This window comes from Sinocyclocheilus grahami, unplaced genomic scaffold, assembly GCF_001515645.1.
Source record: "Sinocyclocheilus grahami isolate Dianchi unplaced genomic scaffold, SAMN03320097.WGS_v1.1 scaffold765.1, whole genome shotgun sequence".
Lineage (NCBI taxonomy): Eukaryota > Metazoa > Chordata > Actinopteri > Cypriniformes > Cyprinidae > Sinocyclocheilus > Sinocyclocheilus grahami.
In genome coordinates, this window is record NW_015505944.1 from 82,041 (window position 1) to 101,194 (window position 19,154).

Below are 19,154 nucleotides of genomic sequence, written 5' to 3' on the forward strand. Positions count from 1 at the left end.
AAAAGTAACTCAGATATTCTCTTGTAAATTAAAAAGTAATGCGTTACTTTACTAGTTATCTGAAAAAAGTAATCTGATTACGTAACTTGCGTTACTTGTAATATATTACCCCCAACACTGATAAATATATATATAAAACGAATAAATAGGCCTATCGAGAAACATATTTTTACTTAAATAATAAATTAAGAAAATGAAAGAAAAACTGTACAAGTAGCCTATATGCAGAGCTTCGGTTCATTTTTGTGCTGCGCAAAAGGAAACCAGACGGCAGAAAGCAGCATCCTATTTTTCTTTAGGCTTATTTTACAAAAGCACAAAGATTTGTTTTTATTGTGAACGTACACAAATAAAGGCAAACCTTTTACAACTCCGATTATCTTTAGGACTAAAAGGAGTAGTTTCTTCCACTGTTAGAAGGAAAAAATTGTATTACGCCGGCGCTGCATGCGCGCGCACAGTGAAGCATTGCTACCTTGACAACGCAGTCTGTTCATTATCATAATAAAATACAGTCAGTCAAACACATGGGGAAAAAAAATATGTAGTAAAAAATATGTAGTAAAATCTGTTAAGCCGTTAAGGTTAAGTGTTATCACCGTACCGCTGTAATGTTATGCAAAACATTTTGTTTTACGTGGTACTGTTAATTCGAGTGAAGTACAAAATAAATAATAATTTGGCATTCAAATACATCGTGAATACAGAAACATTTGATTTTGTGTGGAATGAGAGACCCAACGTTGGTTTTGGTTTCGTTTTAGCCTAAATTAATTCCTTTTGGCTTGTCGTTTCTATTGCTATAGCTTCTTATATTTTTAATTCTTGTTCTTTTCTAAATACTGTTAATTGAAAGGATTTGTTGTGGAGTGAGGGGAACTAAAATAGCCTAGCTATGTTTACAGTGTTTATTATAATGTTTGTAAACATTTCGCTCGGCATTAGGCCTATTTCTGAATGAAATAAAAAATGACTTTTACGCGACTTGTTTTTTTCCCCCTAAAAAAACTATTTTTTTTATACGCGTAGCTAGGCCTGGGCGATAAAACGGTATCGATATTTACCGACGGTACACCCTCTTCGATAACGGTAGAAAAAATGTTCGATATAGCTCACGATATAGGCTCATGCCATGAGTGACGCAGACAGCACACACAAACACATGCTGAATTGAGTGCTGTGCCTGCCTGTAATGAGGAGATTGTGAATTAAAAAAATTTATAGTAGTTGAATTTAAAATAAACATTTGCATTTGAATGCAAAAATGGTACAATCAAATGTTAGGTGTGCGTCAGGGAGCGCCATCAGTGGAGCGCGAGATGCGGTGATGATGTAAGTGACGTTGTTGCATTTGAATGTTTTGTTAGTCTAGCCCACGAGACGCGCCGCTGCTGCGTTATTCATTCAAAATATTAGAGAAATATAGTAGCTCAATGCGGAGAAGATCTTGATTAGGTTAAAACCCAAACCAAGCCATTCACATAGAGCGCATTTTCTAGACGGACAAATACGACTACCGCACTCGTGCCTCACACAAGAGATGTAGGCATGCAAAGTTAAAACGTCACAAATTAGTGGAGTTTCATTCTGTTTCACTGCGTTTCATATGTTTTTAAATGCAATCTGCGTGATGGGCGATTCGGCTCTTTGTATTAAGCAATGCATAAATACATGATGCTGTTTTGTTCATAATTGTTTATGCAATTTACGAAATTATGTTTGATTTATATGAATTAATTTAGACGTAATGCACGTTTTTCTTTTTATGGACAGTTATTTCCTTTGCGTTGGCAATTTAATGTGCTGCATTATTTTGCTCACTGCGCCCTCCTGTGGCTTCGGGAGACAAGCCAAAAGTTTCCTTCAGCCCTATTTAATAAAAAGAAATTAGATATTGGTTTCATTTTTATTTTGTGTTTGATTGTTAAAACAAAAAATATTTGTTGTTTGTCTCAATGAATTGGGTTAATTTAAAAATACAGTCGTTAAATTTAAACGTTTTTTTCTATTGCTCTTTGTTTTAAAAAAAGGTTATAAAAAATGTCAATAATTATCGATACCGAACGATATGAAACATTATATCGTCGATACATTTTTTAGCTATATCGCCCAGCCCTACGCGTAGCGCATTTTAACCATGCAGCAAACCTTTTTAAATATTTTGATAAATTACTGAAAAAATTAATAAATACCGTATTGTCCCGAATATAAGACGACGTTTTTTTCTTGGAAATACATCTGAAAAAAGCAGTCGTCTTATATTCAGGGCCTAGACTTTGACATGTTGATAATACACCCACAACAATAGGTGAAGCCAAATACACATAAAACCATGAAATACGTAAAGTAATGCGTGTTGTAAAGATCGCAAGTAAAAACAAAAGAATAAGAAAAGCTTACAGCTGCATGAGTCGTGACTGTCACGTTAGCCTGATGGGACCAAACTCTCTTTGTGATTTTAAAACGTAAGACAGTACCCAGATTTGAAGACTACAGTAAGATTTAACTTCTACTGTTAATAAGATTTTGGTAGGCTACTATTAGACGGATAGCCTAAATGTCCGAATTCAGATGCGCTACCGTTTTTTTTTTTTTTATGGTATATCAAAAAGTGTATATTTTTTAAAATGCGATTGTTGGTACATTTGACCAGTTTTTACCATACTTTCAAAACAAAAATTAAAATAGGAAAAATATGCAATATGATAATAATTGAAGAAAAAATGTGTTTTACTGAGAAAAAACAAGATTTGGTTTTTAAAAAGCCTTTTTCCAAAACGTACATCTGGAAAAAGGGGGGGGGTCATCTTATATTCGGGCCAATACGGTAAATTACTTTTTAAACCGTTTAACTGATTGTATTAAAATTCCTACGGTCGGTTAACCGGTTAAAATGAACATCCCTAATTTTAACCGTCCTGAATCTCTCACCTTACTGATCTGATCCTCATACTCCTTCCTCACCTCTCCTGGCTGACACACGCGAGGTCTCGGAATCGTTACTGGGGGAAAAAAGATTGCACAAGTAATTAAAATCAATGCAAAATGCATTAAAGTGAAACCTAAAATCAGCACATATTGCTTCGCTCAAGCTACGCTCTGTACCAGCATCATCGTCGTCCTCGACTCCCTGCGCTCTCCGCTCACACTGAGCGGGGAAAGCATCCTGTACGCGTCTCCACAGCTCCACATTCACCAAGGTCTTGTTGCGGCTGTTGAGCCGCGCCCAAGTGGACACACGTTTTCGGCAAAGCGGACAGCACATGTTGGATTTGTCCACGGTTTCCAGAAAGCAGGGTTTGCAGAAGGTGTGCATGCAGGGCAAAGTGACGGGCTCCAGGAATATGTCCAGACAGACCGGACACAGGCAGTCTGAACGTTTAAGACCCCCGGAGCTTTCTTCAAGCGGACCCGTGTCCAATCCAGACACAGGCGGCATTCTGCGGCCCGTCTCTACACGTCAGTGTGTGAGGTTTCTCTCGCTCGGGTTCAAGAGCAGCATATGACAGTCAGCTGAAAGACAAAACAACAGAAACAATTATTACCTACAACAAGAGTATGGCCTAGAAATGCAGGATTTGCTTGGGAAAATATACACAACATACAGAGATTTTGCAAAGGTTGAGAACTCATTCATTCAAATGACACTTCTACATATGAACTGCTTATTCATATCAACAAATCAAAACCTCAGTAACTATCCCACGTCTGCAATCATGCACATCAAATAGTTAACTAGCTATTAATTAAACAAATGAATATGTCATAGGTGAAACTTGTACTATATTGAAACATCCACAGCAACGAATTATTAAGTAAAAGCGATTTTGAGAGTTTTGTTTACATGGTCTAAACATCAGTTCTCATGCACAATTTATATATGCCATTAACCTGTGCGAATTATACCACAAGACGTCCAAAAATGATTATTTTATAAGCCTTTTCAATTGAAATACATTGTTAGATTGCGTTCAAAAGAACTGATTATTTGATATAAGTTCTTATGCTAACTCACATCCGGAGGCTAGCGAACTAGCAACTTTGTGGAAGTCAGAGTATGGGTAACATTGATGTAAACCTTTCATTATCAAAAGCAGTTAACGCCTTAGTTGTTCAAATGTTAATTGTACTACAAATTCACACTTACTGGTTTATTTCTAACGTGAGGCCCCAAAATATTTTGCGCCCTCTTACTCGCGCATGTGCAGCCGTGAGCGCCAATGACAGAACTGCCTTTCAAAATAAAAGTCCTTCGGGTTTCTTCTTCTTCTTCGGTTTTATGGCGGGTAGCACCAATGTTGTCCTTCGGTTTTACTGTGGACTGCTAGCTTTGTACCAGATCAAGCTATAGAAGAACGCACATTAAAGAGTTTAAAATGCTCTTCTTCATTTGATATTGGTTTGATGAAGCATTGCCTGAAAGATTAAATACGTTTTAAAAGCTTAATAGTCAAATGTTTCATGAAATGCAGTCAGAGAGACCATTAAAGTAAAGAAGTCTAATGGTTTCCACTGCAAATACCATTATAAACCATCAACTTTTAACCATTAAAACATAAAAAAATGGTTTTCTGTAGTGTGTTTTGGGACATATTCCATCAGGGTGTATTAGTTTTAACAAGCCACCAATAGAAACCAACAGGGTCCGTTACAGTTTCCATTAAAACCAATACAAGTCCCATTATAACCAGTAAAACCATTACACATTTTGTGATGGTGTCTGCTGTTGTTTTTTAGTTTTTTTTTATCAGCAGGGATTAGCTGAAGGATCACACAAAACCGGCAGTTTTTCACAAGATAACACCGCATTGCTGCCATAAATGGCCAAACACAGCTGCACACATTTTTTCAGATATGTGTTAAAGTTTACGGATATTTGTTAGCAGGCATGTGCACACATAGACATCAAAGGGGGCTTGAGCACCTGCCCTTTTTCTTCATCAAGAGAAAGTGCCTTTTTTTCTGGGGAGTGTTTTTTAAATTTTTTATAAATGAATATGTGTATATGTGTGCGCGTGTGTGTGTGTGTGTGTGTGTGCGCGTGTGTGTGTGTGTGTGCGCGTGTGTGTGTGTGTGTGCGCGTGTGTGTGTGTGTGTGCGCGTGTGTGTGTGTGTGTGCGCGTGTGTGTGTGTGTGTGCGCGTGTGTGTGTGTGTGTGCGCGTGTGTGTGTGTGTGTGCGCGTGTGTGTGTGTGTGTGCGCGTGTGTGTGTGTGTGTGCGCGTGTGTGTGTGTGTGTGCGCGTGTGTGTGTGTGTGTGCGCGTGTGTGTGTGTGTGTGCGCGTGTGTGTGTGTGTGTGCGCGTGTGTGTGTGTGTGTGTTTCTGTTTGCGCACAGCTTTCCCTGTCAAACAAATAAAAAATCTAAATATCAGGTAGGGTCGGGAAATGTTGAGACTGTCCGCCGCGTCTCCGCAGCACAGCAGTGTAGCACACATTGATCGGCACATCACAGACAGGCAGAGAGCCACAGAAGCGAAGCCCGCCCTCCCTTTCCAGTTGTGGTTGTCTTGGTGTGGAGGTGAGTGGTGATGAACAAAAGACTAATGCTGCGTTCAAGTCCTCCTGGGACGTTCGTACTTACGAGTTGACAAGTCAGGTGCGTTCAAGTCAGTTTAGTCGGCACAAGATGGCAGTGTACCTTCTTTTAATAAATTTCAAGAAAATACAACAGGGTCTGTTAACTCTGCTTATAGAAAATGAAGAGCAAAGAATTCGCATCAGGTGTGTTTTGCGTTTTTAATATTTTTAAAACATGCAACATGGTTTATAGGTGCAAAAATGATAGCATTTTTTAACTTGGATTTCATTAACTAGCTGCGTAACAAGAACATGACCAGTTTAAGTTTATAGGACAACTAAACTATCAATTTAAATTAAAAAATTTACCGTCAACTACAGACGTTGCATCCATCGATTCCGCCATGTTTCTCATTGACACTCATTGTTCATGTGCGTTCAACTCGTAAATACGATCTATCCGACGTGACTTGAACGCACCATAAGCTACCTGTGCCTCGAATTTACAGCTAATTATCCAAAAGACAAAAAGCAATATAGTTCATTTGTCTTGCTAACATCCATGACTCATGAGAGAGCTACCAAGTAAGTTAGCTAAAGTTTAGCTAAGGCAATATGAAGTCTAATAGGTTAGACTAGTGTGCCTTCTTTCACTGCATGATTCAGTTTACTAAAATGCATTTACAATGATCACAAAATTCAAGATATGGGGGCAGAAATGTATATAATTATATTATTTCATATAGTTAATCAGTATCACACGACGACTGACGTTTTTTCCACCAAAAGCAGCATGATTACAATTGTGATATTGGTTTTATACAGCAGTTCAACAAACAAGAATTTAATATTTAAACACTTACGTTTTAGACACAATATTGACTGTTTTTGCTCTATTTCGCCAACAAATATAATTCCAGTTTGCGTCTCTGAAAAACATGACGCTGTTTTGCTCCTGAATGAATCAACCGTTTAAATGATTCGGTTCAATCACAATGACTCACCTATTAACAGTAACTTGCTGCCACCTACTCACAGTTTTAATTTCACATTTAAAGCATCTTTTCATTTTTTTTTTTTTTATAATTTCAAATATCAGTATTCAACGTTTTATGTTCAAAATATCAAAACGGTATTAATGCATTTGTAACTGCAGGTTAAATGCATTCATGTCCTGCATTAAACAGTGTGTAAATACATCTAAATGCCTCTTCTAATGCAGCTTCTGTGTTTTCTCTGCATTGCAAAGATTAATTTTGTCAATACTGATTTAATTTGCTTGGTAACAGCCCAAGTGACTTACTATTCTAATTGACTAATTCAATTTAAGAATTTGACTGAAAAGATTATGCACATTTTTAGAAAAAATGGCTGTATAAAGGTTAAAAAAACGCCCATAAAAGGGTAAAAATATATTTAAACTTATTTGAAAATATTAATTTCTATCACTGCTGTGAACTGATCACCACACAGAATATGAAGAATATCAAAAACTGTAGGAGTCATCTGTCCACGGCAGTCCTTAAGATATCAGAACAATAACACTATTACTAATACTATTTTACTCATAGTAATTATAGTTATTGATCAAATCTCAGAAAATATTGAGATATATTTTTTGTCAATATCGCACACCCCTAATATATGTAACGTTTTGTTTAGAAAAAATGTAAATAAATGAGAAGTGCCCTTTTTTTCCACTTGAGCCCCTGCCCCTCCAAATGTCTGTGCACGTCTGCATTTGATGTGTTTCCAGTGTGTGTCCTACTTATTGGGAAAAAAAACATCATAAATTAAAATTGTGTTCTGTCTTAATTTTTATAATCATCTATATCAAATCGTAAGGCACTTTATACTAAAAAACGAAAAACATTTACAGTACATAAAATGCATATTATAAAACGGATAGTTCCGGTCCTTGATTCTGATTGGCTGAGCCACGGTAACGTTTTGTTTAGAAAAAATGTAAATAAATGAGAAGTGCCCTTTTTTTCCACTTGAGCCCCTGCCCCTCCAAATGTCTGTGCACGTCTGCATTTGATGTGTTTCCAGTGTGTGTCCTACTTACAGCAGATCCAACAATGAAAAACAGGGTTACTGCTGTAGATATGCTGCTTTTACCATCATTTTTAGTGGCACATATTTGAGATGAAAGAAAATGACCTCTAGTCTAGTTGTTAAAGTTGATCATTCATACACTGAACGCAGGGAAACTACTAAAGTTTGAATAATCAATAACCAGGAAAGGTGACTGATCTGATTACTTCAATCAGTCTTTCTGTTGTCATTCTATTAACATTTGGGCCTAAAATACGACATAAACATTGTTTATTACTTTTATTTCTTATATCTAACTTGCTTAAAAGTCATGATCTTTTAAGAATGCATGGAACAGTATTTGCAATGGGCTACAGTCCTTTGAATTATAACTTAAGCTAACCTGTTTGACCATTCTTTTTGAACTGTATATCAAAACAACAACAAGCAAATAACATAATTCGGCCTTCTTTAATCATGTATGATCCTTTGACCAGCAGAGGGAACTACTGTTACATTCATCAGTGAAATCAATTCATCTCAATTCACTAGAAGAGGACGTTTGGATGGGACATTTCTATTTGGTCACTTTTTTAATATATACGTATATAACCCAAGGATGTTCAGCATACTATTTTCAACATAGCATAATGTGAGACACAGTGGTTGATTCTTGTGTAATTTAAGACAGCGTTAAAATTAGCATGCAGGGTAGGTCTCTGAACCATTATTTTATAATGCCTTTAGAGTTCAGTTTACAAAATCATCTATACACATAGAGAATCACCAGCTTAGTATATAAAAAGCGTCAGATATCAGAGTGTCAGACTGAAGGTTTGTCTTCATGTTCTGTTCAGAGATGGACTGGAGGGAGACGAGATATTGTTCATAGGACTCTGTGTCGCAGCTCAGAGATTTGCCTCTCCTTCTCCTCCAGGACAGTTCTACTCAAAGACTGAGGAACGACATGAGGGGAAATATGCAATAAACAGAGAAAAACACTTGCTTTAAAAATGCAAAATGCTTTAATTATTAGATTAGAATAATTATTGATTGTTGTTATTAGTATTATTAATTCTAATATATTTTTCATTACAATTGCATCCATCTATAATAGTCTATAGAAAACTCACCTGATTCTCAGCCAGTGCCTCTTTGGCCATGTAATGCTCTCGTTTGATCCTAATTTCCACCTCCTCGGGAATATCTGGCACCATCCAGTCAATAATACGCCCAATCAGGAGAACAACATGTTGGGAAAAAAAACATCATAAATTAAAATTGTGTTCTGTCTTAATTTTTATAATCATCTATATCAAATCGTAAGGCACTTTATACTAAAAAACGAAAAACATTTACAGTACATAAAATGCATATTATAAAACGGATAGTTCCGGTCCTTGATTCTGATTGGCTGAGCCACGTTCGAAGCTGTGGTAAATTACTCTACAAACACACACCTTTGTTTACTTTGTGTGTTGCTCGGCAAACACTTTGTTGTAACACAACTGTTTCTGAGGAACTACATTGTTTGGTGGAAGAATACTGTTTTTATTAATATCATTACACTTTATTTGCTCCGTTTTATTTTGTGAAACCGTACTACATATATGGAATAACCGTTTTATAAAAGCCGCTTCGCGTCGTGTTATAGCTGTTATAAATTCACTGTAAACCACGGCTTCTTGGGGCTTATTGCTGTAAGTAGTAATTTCATAATTAAATAAAATTACTACTAAAAGTAAAATACATTTTAAATACTGTACTAAATGTTTTTAGTATTAGACGCTTCGCGTCGTGTTATAGCTGTTATAAATTCACTGTAAACCACAGCTTCTTGGGGCTTATTGCTGTAAGTAGTAATTTCACAATTAAATAAAATTACTACTAAAAGTAAAATACATTTTAAATACTGTACTAAATGTTTTTAGTATTAGAAAGTAACATCATGGACCCATTTTCAGAATGAACGTATGTGCAAAAATTAAAAAAGGATGTTTGTCCAAAATAATACTAGACCGTGCACCTCAAATATAATGATGAAACTCAGTCGAATGGCCAGCAAATTATAGTAATCTTGTGTGGGCTGTCCTTTATCATCTCTGAGGCCTCGATATCTGAAAAAAATAAAAAATAAATAAATACATACTCTTAATCAGTTTTTTTGTCTTTACTAACCTTACATATCTCAGCATCTGCTATTTAAAGGCAGGGTAAGTGATTTCTGGTAGCCAATGTTGACATTTGAAATCACCAAAACAAACACGCCCCTACCCCAAAAGGGTATCGCCCCTATTTTGAATTAAAAAAGGATGTTTGTCCAAAATAATACTAGACCGTGCACCTCAAATATAATGACGAAACTCAGTCGAATGGCCAGCAAATTATAGTAATCTTGTGTGGGCTGTCCTTTATCATCTCTGAGGCCTCGATATCTGAAAAAAATAAAAAAATAAAAAAATACATACTCCTAATCAGTTTTTTTGTCTTTACTAACCTTACATATCTCAGCATCTGCTATTTAAAGGTGGGGTAAGTGATTTCTGGTAGCCAATGTTGACATTTGAAATCACCAAAACAAACACGCCCCTACCCCAAAAGGGTATCGCCCCTATTTTGATAGCTCCGCCCCACACATACGTACGCAACCCAGGCAACGATTAGTTCTGTGAAACAAAGCAAAACCAATGTTACACCGTGTCTACACCGGACGCGAGTGGCGCGGTGCGACAAAATACTATAGAACTCATTATAATCAGTGATGCTGTCTACAGCATAGATATATACACATATCTATGGCTTACACTGGATGCGGCGCGGCACGACACGACAAATCCCCGACAGAAAACTGCTGCTGCGTTCTATTCATGACGTATTGACACAAATTCCAAATGATTTTCAACGGTCGCTTTGTCGCGTCCAGTGTACTAGACAGACTTTAGCTGTTGCGGCGCAGACACGGTGTTACTCACCTATCGAGAAGAAACAAAGCAACCTCGGCATCCGATTGCAGGCCTTCCGCTCCTTGAGTTCTCTCCAGCGCTGGAAAGCTGATCCGATATTTACACGGGTCCTACTTCTTGCCTTATTGCCTTAAGCCTTCGTTTGTTCCGCAGACGTTTTCCTCTTTTGTTTTTTATCCGCCACCTCTATCTATCTTTCTGTCGCTCGGCTCGCTAATGTCCGTCCTGTGCACTGAACGCTCTCTCCTCCACATCATGAGTAGACACGCCCCTTACTGCTGACTGGCTACAAGTTTGTTTTGCTAGTCGGCCCGAATCAGTTTTCTAAAGCGTTTTTGAAAAATTGCTTACCCCACCTTTAATGGTGTGATTTCTAGGTGTTTTATAGAGTGGTACATCTTTGTATGCACATTTCATTTTATAAACCACTACTACAAATATACATTATGATTCAGAGGTTTGGGCTCAGTAAGATTTTTTTTCCTCCCTTTTGTAAAGAAATTAATACTTTTATTTGGCATTAAATTGATCAAAGGTGACAGGAAAAACATACTGTACTTTGTTACAAAATTTCGATATGCTATTTCAAATAAATGCTGTTCTTTCAAACTTTCTATTCGTCAAATAATTCTGAAAAGAATATATAAAGGTTTCCACAAAAAGTCAGCACAATTGTTTTCAACATTGCGAGCAGCAAATCAGCATATTATACTGATTTCTGAAGGATCACTGAAGACTGGAGTAATGCTGCTTTGATCACAGCAATAAATTACATTTGAACATATATTCAAATTGAAAACAATAGTTTTTAAACATATCACAATATTACTGTAACAGTATTTTTATTAAATAAATGCAGTCTTGGTAAGCAGAAGAGACTTTTTTCAAAATATGAAACAATCTTACCAACTTCAAACTATGGAACAGTACCGCATTATAGAAACAGTTTGATCTTCACCTGCATGTCATGTGTCTTTGGGTGAAGTTTGCAGGGGCCGCTGAGAGGGTGAAGTTGACGTATCCTCTCATGCTGCCTAGTGTAGCGATAAAAGAGCCGCGGCAGGAAATCAGACGTGAAGGCAATCAGGAAAGCCTGGCAAAAGAACAAGGCATCACACAAGATATGCTGCCTGTCTAATTCACTTTATTTTGGACTGAAATTGTTGGACATCAAAAGCTGTAAATCAGCTAACAATTCAGTGTTGATCAGACTAACAGTGATAGCAGGGCCAAGCAGAACAATGACACACACTGTGAGGCTGATCTCAGAAATGTGCCAAAGATGCACAGCAGGGTTGAGGAGTAACAGAGTTAAAATGGTTCAGTTTCAATTATTGAATGGATTACTTTGAATTTTACTGTCATTTGTTGCATTTAATATAATATATCATACAATATTAGATTACTGAAGCACATCATTCTATGTCAGCGATGCACATAAGTGATTTTGCACTGATCTCAGTATGAGCCATTATTAAAAGAACACTGATGGTTTTGTGAAATTAATGTCTAGTCAATAGAAACATTAAGACATTTGACAAAAACCCCTTAAAACAAGATAAACTTACTTGAGATGCAACACCATCTAATTTTCTTCAGCTATGTATACAGGGTATCTGCAGGTTTTATAAAAGTAACGACTTTTTAAAATCTAAATTTTAATGGAACACATAAACGTAAAAGTCTAGGGAGCTGAAAATGGGTTGTATTAGCAACACTCCAGAGTTTTAAAATACAACTTCCAACAGATCTCCAGTGCTTTTTAGTTCATTCAATCATTAATTAAAAAAAATATATATGGCTTATGGATTGAATACCTCATCTCCCAATCGCTACAATATAGAATTCACTTTTAAAGTGATTTTCTTTCTCAGTATTTTTGTCTTGTTTTCCAGTGCAAATGTCTAAAGAGTCTTCAAATCAAGATACATTTATTTAAGTAATACATTTACTTGATTTCTGAGAAACTGCTAAAAAATTTAAAAAGTTTATTAAAACAAGAACAAATATCTGCCAATGGGCTCTGAAAAAAATCATCTTAATTCAAAGGGAAAATAAGTTTTTATACCCCAGTGAAAGATATTTGTTTTTATTTTAAGCATAAACTCAGCTAATTTTGTTGGATTTCTCAGAAAAAAAACAAGACTGTTCAATCTGCATCTAAAGTAAATGAATCTTGATTTAATGATGTTTAGAAATTTGTACTGGAAAACAACACACAAATAAAAAATGTATTATTATTATTTTTTGCAGTGCATTTAATGCCATGACTTTATGAATTTGTGACTCTGAAATTGAGACTGCTTTGATTTAAGACCTTTATAATGCCTTAATTTGTAGAAGGGGGAATTAAGACTAAGTATTTTAAGCCTTTTTAAGAGCCACTGAAACCCTGTTACACTTGTTAACAAAAAATCCACCAATTTTGGAGTAACAAAAGTATTTCAAAGTATTTAGATACTGAATGGGAAAACCAAAAAAAAACTTGACAAACACTACAATTCAATCATTTAGAGTACTTCAAATCTTAAATATATTTTTAAAAACTGTACTTACAGGTAACATCATTTTAATGACCCACCCTTGGGGGGATTTGAGTGCCTCCGTGACTCCTGGTAAGGTCTCCCTGGGAAAACTGGTCCCAGGTGAGAGGCCAGACAAAGAGTGATACCCCCCATAATCCCCTATGACACAAATGAGTCAGAACAGTGAGACCCTGGCCAAAAGACCAGAATAGGGATACCAGGGCCCTCTTCTGGAGCCAGGCCTGGGAGAGGAGCTCGCAGGTTTCCATAAGGACCTTGGTTGAGTAATATGGAATGTGACCTCTCTGGTGGGGAAGAAGCTGGAGGTTGAGAGTTACCAGCTAGATATAGTTGGCCTCACTTCTATGCACAGCTCTGGCTCTGGAACCAAACTCCTGGATAGAAGTTGCACTCTCTCCTTCTTTGGAGTCACTTAGGGTGGGAGGTGCCGAGCAGGGGTGGGAATACTCACAAGTCCCCAACTCTGCATCACTGTGTTGAAGTTTAGCCTGGTAGACGAGAGGGTCCACTAACTACAACTTTGCTCTTTACACACAGAACCACATTTCAGAGTGTCTGTCCTTCTTGGAGGTCCTGAGTGGGGCCCTGGAAGGCATATCATCTGGTGAAGAACAAGCTACAACTCCCCTTCAGTAGCCTGGTAGAGGAGTTCATGTTTCTCAAGCGGGACAGGTGATGCTGTACAGAGAATCCACTGACACCAAAGCTTCTTCAGCTGGTATAGACGTGAGGATGGGTAGGAACTGGAGGGCCTAGGAGGCAGTTGACCACAGTGTGCTGGTGGGGATGTTATGAGCCCAATTAATGGAAACACCAATCACCATTATGGTGACTTCAATGAAACAAACGTTAGATTTAAACACCTGTAAATTCTCAATAAGAAATTATGTAGACCTCTAACAGAAATAAAGTAAATCTGATTAATAATAAGTGAAGCTGGAAATGCTGTTTGTGGAGTTGTTTAATCCTCCTCTGCTGAGATCTTCAGAGATTTATTGTCTTTTATCTTCAGCTGAATTCATCTAAGGCTGTGGCTGCAGTCAGTTGTTGTTGTGTTTCTGTTTGTTTCTTTTATTCTGTTTTCCTTTTCTTCAGTGATTTTGCTTGTTAACAAGCTGAGAGGACTCTATAAATAATATATGAAGATTTTGTGGCTCAGAAAAGGTCCAGTGTGGTTTATTTCTTTGCTCTTGGCTGACATGTGGCATTGCTATGGCCTGCTTTTGCCCCAGATCTGGCAAACGGGAGCGGTCTGCCCAAGTGCCATCATTCCACGCTACATGTGGGCCAGATCATCATTCCACATGTGCCAGATGTGGGCCGGATCTGGGCCGACAATATGTTGCTATCTGGGAATCTAAAAGATGCCTGAGCAACAGTCACTTCATAAACTTTATTCCCTATGTAGATAATTTGTTCAGGTATCACAAGATAATTTGGTCAGGTATCAAAATAAATAGAAAGAAACTTACTGAAAATATGAAGAAGGCATTCTGTGATCTGTAGATAATGATGCTTAGGATGGTTCGATACAGGATAATGGCTAATAGGAATATCAAAACGATGGCAATCTGCAAGCACAAGGAATACAATTTAATCATGATGATAATGATTTTGAATCTCAACAGTTGTGAGATGGAAATCCATTGACTAACCATTAGAATGGTGACCATGTTACCAGTTAGAGTACGACTCAGTCGTTGAGTCTCTGGGAAATAGGGCTCTTCAGCCCCAGTGATAGGATTATGAATCGTCATGGGCGCCAGTGCTGTGAATTCTGGTCTTGGCCTCTCCTAACATCAGAATGGAAATATTATGGAAAGCAAGAGAGGTAAAGCGTTGCTCAAGTTTGAGGACTAGTAAATATTAAAGGTTAAGACACTTTGTAACCAATTTAATCACCTCTATTTCCTCAAATTTGGAGCAGTCCCATCAGTGGGAGAGTATGGAGCTTGTGCGTTTCCAGTACTCCAGGAAGGTGACGGCCCACAGACACATGAATATACTGAAGAACACAGTTCCTCCATTGTCAAATAGCAAGCCTGCCTATTGCAAATTTATGAACAAGTATTTTAAGAACAAAATGTGATCGCTAGTTCCCAGAGAAAGGAATTTTTATCTTATTTAAAATGCTATAAATAATTTAAAAACTTGTAGGAATGTCAACTTATAAGTATAGCAGATGCTGGAGAGGTTCCAGTAGCTGCAGATGTTTCATAGCGGACACATGACAAAGGCGTCTCCACTGGTGCACAGCTCTTCTCTGTGGGGTCAAGGGTCAGGATCAGTGCTAGCTCAGCAACATTATTAATGTTATTAACAATTCTGTGATAATACTCACGCTGCCACATCAGTTACCATCAGCCAGATACCAAACAGAAATATTATAAAGCCCACTACTGCTGCTGGTAATAACCAGCCTGTGTAGAAACCTACAGACCAGAGAAATAAGGTCATAGCCTGTTCCCTTTCAGTCGGTCACTCTCGATGTCACGTCGGTGACCGACGAATTGTGACGTCTCCGTTCCCTCCTTCAGGGAACGAGGGTTAAGCCCTGTTCCCACCAAGAACGATAACTATAAAGATGACAATATTAGCGTCCACACCAGCAAACGATTTCGTCTGTTTATTCAAAGCGCACCCGCCTCTGCCGCTTTAAATTTTTGAGCTTGTTACAGCAGGATGGATTCTGATTGGCTCTCAATTTTTTATCGTTCATCAGCTGGAGAAAAATCGTTTTGAAAGTGATTCCAACAATATAATTTCTCTTTGTCTTTATCGTTATAGTTGTGGTGTGGACTCTGCTATTCTTTAATATTGAGAACGGTTTTTATAACTATATCTTTATCGTTATCTTTATAGTTATCGTCCTTGGTGTGAACGGGCCTTAACATACGTAACTGAGACGTTATGATGAAAACTGTAGAGTGTTTTAGTTAACAAACTTTTTGTTACATTTTTACTTTACATTTCTTTTTTTTTAAATATATATATATATATATATATTTTATTTTGTATTAATTCGTACTATTAATAGTAACACTTTGCATCAACTAACACATCAACTAACATGAACTAATTAAGAGCAACACATTTGTTACAGCATTTATTCTTCTTTGCTAATGTTAATAAAAGTTAATGAAAGCACAACTGTTCATTGTTGTTTCATGTTAGCTCAGGCCCATTAAATAATATTAACATATAGAACGTTTTAGTTTAATTATGTATTAGTAATGTCGAAATATAATTTACTAAGAATAAAAATAATTTGCTTAAGAAGTATTTCCATCCTTAGTTCAATGCAATTAATGTAATTAACTAATGTAACACTATTATAAAATGTACTTATGATAAACTATGTATTATAAATAATAATAGTAATAATAGCAGATAAATAACATAAAAAAATAATAGGTTACACTTTACTTGAAGGTGTGTGCTTATGACATGACTGACATGACACCTTCATAATCATCACATGACACGTTATGAATATGAAGGAGTTTTTATGCATGTTCATGACAGCTGTCATTAAGTGTCATTCGCTCAGTTATGTAATTTTTAATGCAAAGGTGACATTGTTTGAGATGTCTTTGATATGGGTTAGGGTTAGGTCAAACAATGTCATCTTTGCATTAAAAATGACATAACTGAGCGAATGACACTTAATGACAGTTGTCATAAACATGCATAAAAACGCCTTCATATTCATGACATGTGTCATGTCATGATTATGAAGGTGTCATGTCAGTCTTATGCACACCCCTTCAATTAAAGTGTAACCTAATAATATAATAACAAAAAATATGATAGATGCAAGATAAAACATGTTTACATGTTTTATGTCTTGGTATAAACTAAATGTATGTTCTGTCTTACCCAACCATGCAAAGTAAAGTGCTATCTTCTCGCCAAAGTATTCACGAATGTGATCCAGAGGTTGGTACTTCCTAAAGCAAGCCCAGCGAGCCCAGTAGTGATGCAGGATCTGTCTCATGTTGAGAGACTCTGGATCTACTGGAGTCTTCGGCATCTCAGATGGACCCTAATGAGAAGAACACAAATCATCAGCTGTTCAAAATCAACGTGAAACAGTGCATGCGTAGACTATACAAAGATTGTAAACACGCAGAAAATGCATTAAGAATGAAGGAACATGCATAAAGAGAGGTCAGTTTGATTTCATGCTGGCTTTAAGTAGTGCTGCATACATGTAAACAAAGAGAGAAACACATAATTGGTGTGTTTGTTAAGGTAAAGTTCAGATATTATGTAGAAGACTCTTACAGTACCTCATGTAAAGGAAAAGCAGCAGTGAGAACATGCTCACTAACCAGCCTGCCAATGCCAACCTCCCCTCTCTTCAACGATCCATATGGAGTCCTGGCTAATATCTCATACAGCTTTCCAACAAGGAAATTATAGAAAACGGACAGATCAGTGTGAACAGCTTAACAGAGAAAGAAAAATAATTGTGTCCATTGTACAGACATTAAAAGTGCACTAAGCAGTTTTTGTACATGTAAGAAAACGTATAGTGCTTTTTATTTCATGTCAGTGCCTACAAAGCTGATCTATGCTATGCATCATGGCTGTCCTTGCAGAACATCTGTGAAAATGTGTGAAATAAATGAATCACGGGTGACAAATATGCAAATATGCGTGTGCATCTTTCTACATTGGATTTGGTAGTGCTAACTTTCATGCAATGCTGCATCTAACCCTAACCCTAAAGCTCAAGACTTCTCGTATCACTTAGCAAAAGAAACAAATTCTTAGTGCACCTTAAATTTCAGGGAAAAAATGCTCAAAACTCACTATCTGCTGCCTCTGTGTGGTCTTGAAAAAAGTATCATTGTTTTCATGACCAAGAAACCTAAAAGCAGCATTAAACAAGATAGTGTATTCTAGTAAACACTCTCTTTATAACAGTGTATATTCGTGCAAAAGCTTGATTCAAAATGCACAGTAAAAATGCACAGTAAAAAAGACATTTACACATGAGACCTCGCATCTCACATGTGAGCTCTTCACAAAACAATTAAATTTTTTCACAAAACTTTTTGAAAAAAAAAAAACTTTATTAGGGCAAACTTGCTGGTTGTTTTGAAAATGTCAATACATTATATTAGTTATATTTTAACCAATAATAGTGTGGAAAAGTAGTAATGAAACTAATAACTGAACATATTGTGTAACCAATGGCAACATCTCGAATCTCCCAGAAAATACTACTGTAAACTTACAACAGCCATGTATACAGGAATATTCCAATATCTGGCCTTGTGGAAAAGTGCACTTAAACGTATTGAATGTGCACTTGTAGTTGTACTGTACTTCATATCTTAAAAATATATTTAAAAAAAAAAAACTGCAGATAACATTAATGAAATAAAATGACTTCATGACAGTTTCTTAATACACTTAAGTACACCTTTAAAAAGTGCACATTGTAATACAATTCAAATTCAAATTTTGACTTTAAAGTACATTTTAAAACATCATGACATATTTTGTACATTTCTTTTCATCTGTTGACTAGTATATTAAAGCACATGTAAAGTACTTTTAGTAATTTTGACTGTAGTGTGTTATTTGATATTACATTATTAAAGGTAATATATCTTAAATGTAATAAATTGCATCTTCATCTTCAAATGTGTAATAACAAATATACTCAGATACATACCATACAAGTTTCAACAGAAATGACTGTAAAGTATATTTTAGTTTACCATTAATGTTTGTCAGGTCATTCAGCAATACTGTTACGGGGCTGACGAGACGTGAGACGTGCGGATCCATATGCAAGCTTTATTGAAACGAAGACAGAGACGTGGTCATGAAACAGGCATGGGTCAGATGAGGGCAAACAGGTATATGGTGGGCAAAACACAAGAATAGTCCTAGGGCTAGAGCAGGTCGACGATCGGCAGACAGAATCAAAAGGGGCAAGACAAAAGGGGTGAATCCAGGGAACCAGGCGAAGATCAGAAACCGAGAAGGCTAAGGCTAAGGCTAAGGCAAATGACTAGGGCTAAGGCTAAAGCTAAGGAGAAATGACAAGGGCTAAGGCTAAGGCTAAGGCTAA

At 36.7% G+C, this 19,154-nt stretch overlaps 1 protein-coding gene and 1 pseudogene across 2 annotated transcripts in view; both read right to left on the reverse strand.

Moving 5' to 3' along the window:
* The window catches only part of rnf168 (ring finger protein 168), a 15,386-nt gene extending 11,138 nt beyond the window's left edge, over positions 1-4,248 (reverse strand). Inside the window, exons 1-3 of one of the 2 annotated variants that reach the window (XM_016245714.1) lie at positions 4,148-4,248; positions 3,106-3,513; positions 2,932-3,002 (exon numbers count right to left, since the gene is read on the reverse strand). In XM_016245714.1, the coding sequence (XP_016101200.1) occupies positions 2,932-3,002; positions 3,106-3,439 (405 nt within the window). In that variant the 5' untranslated portion in view covers positions 3,440-3,513; positions 4,148-4,248. The other variant, XM_016245715.1, reaches the window with a different exon arrangement.
* Positions 4,249-8,006: 3,758 nt separating this feature from the next.
* The window catches only part of LOC107561290 (anoctamin-7-like), a 13,729-nt pseudogene continuing 2,581 nt past the window's right edge, over positions 8,007-19,154 (reverse strand).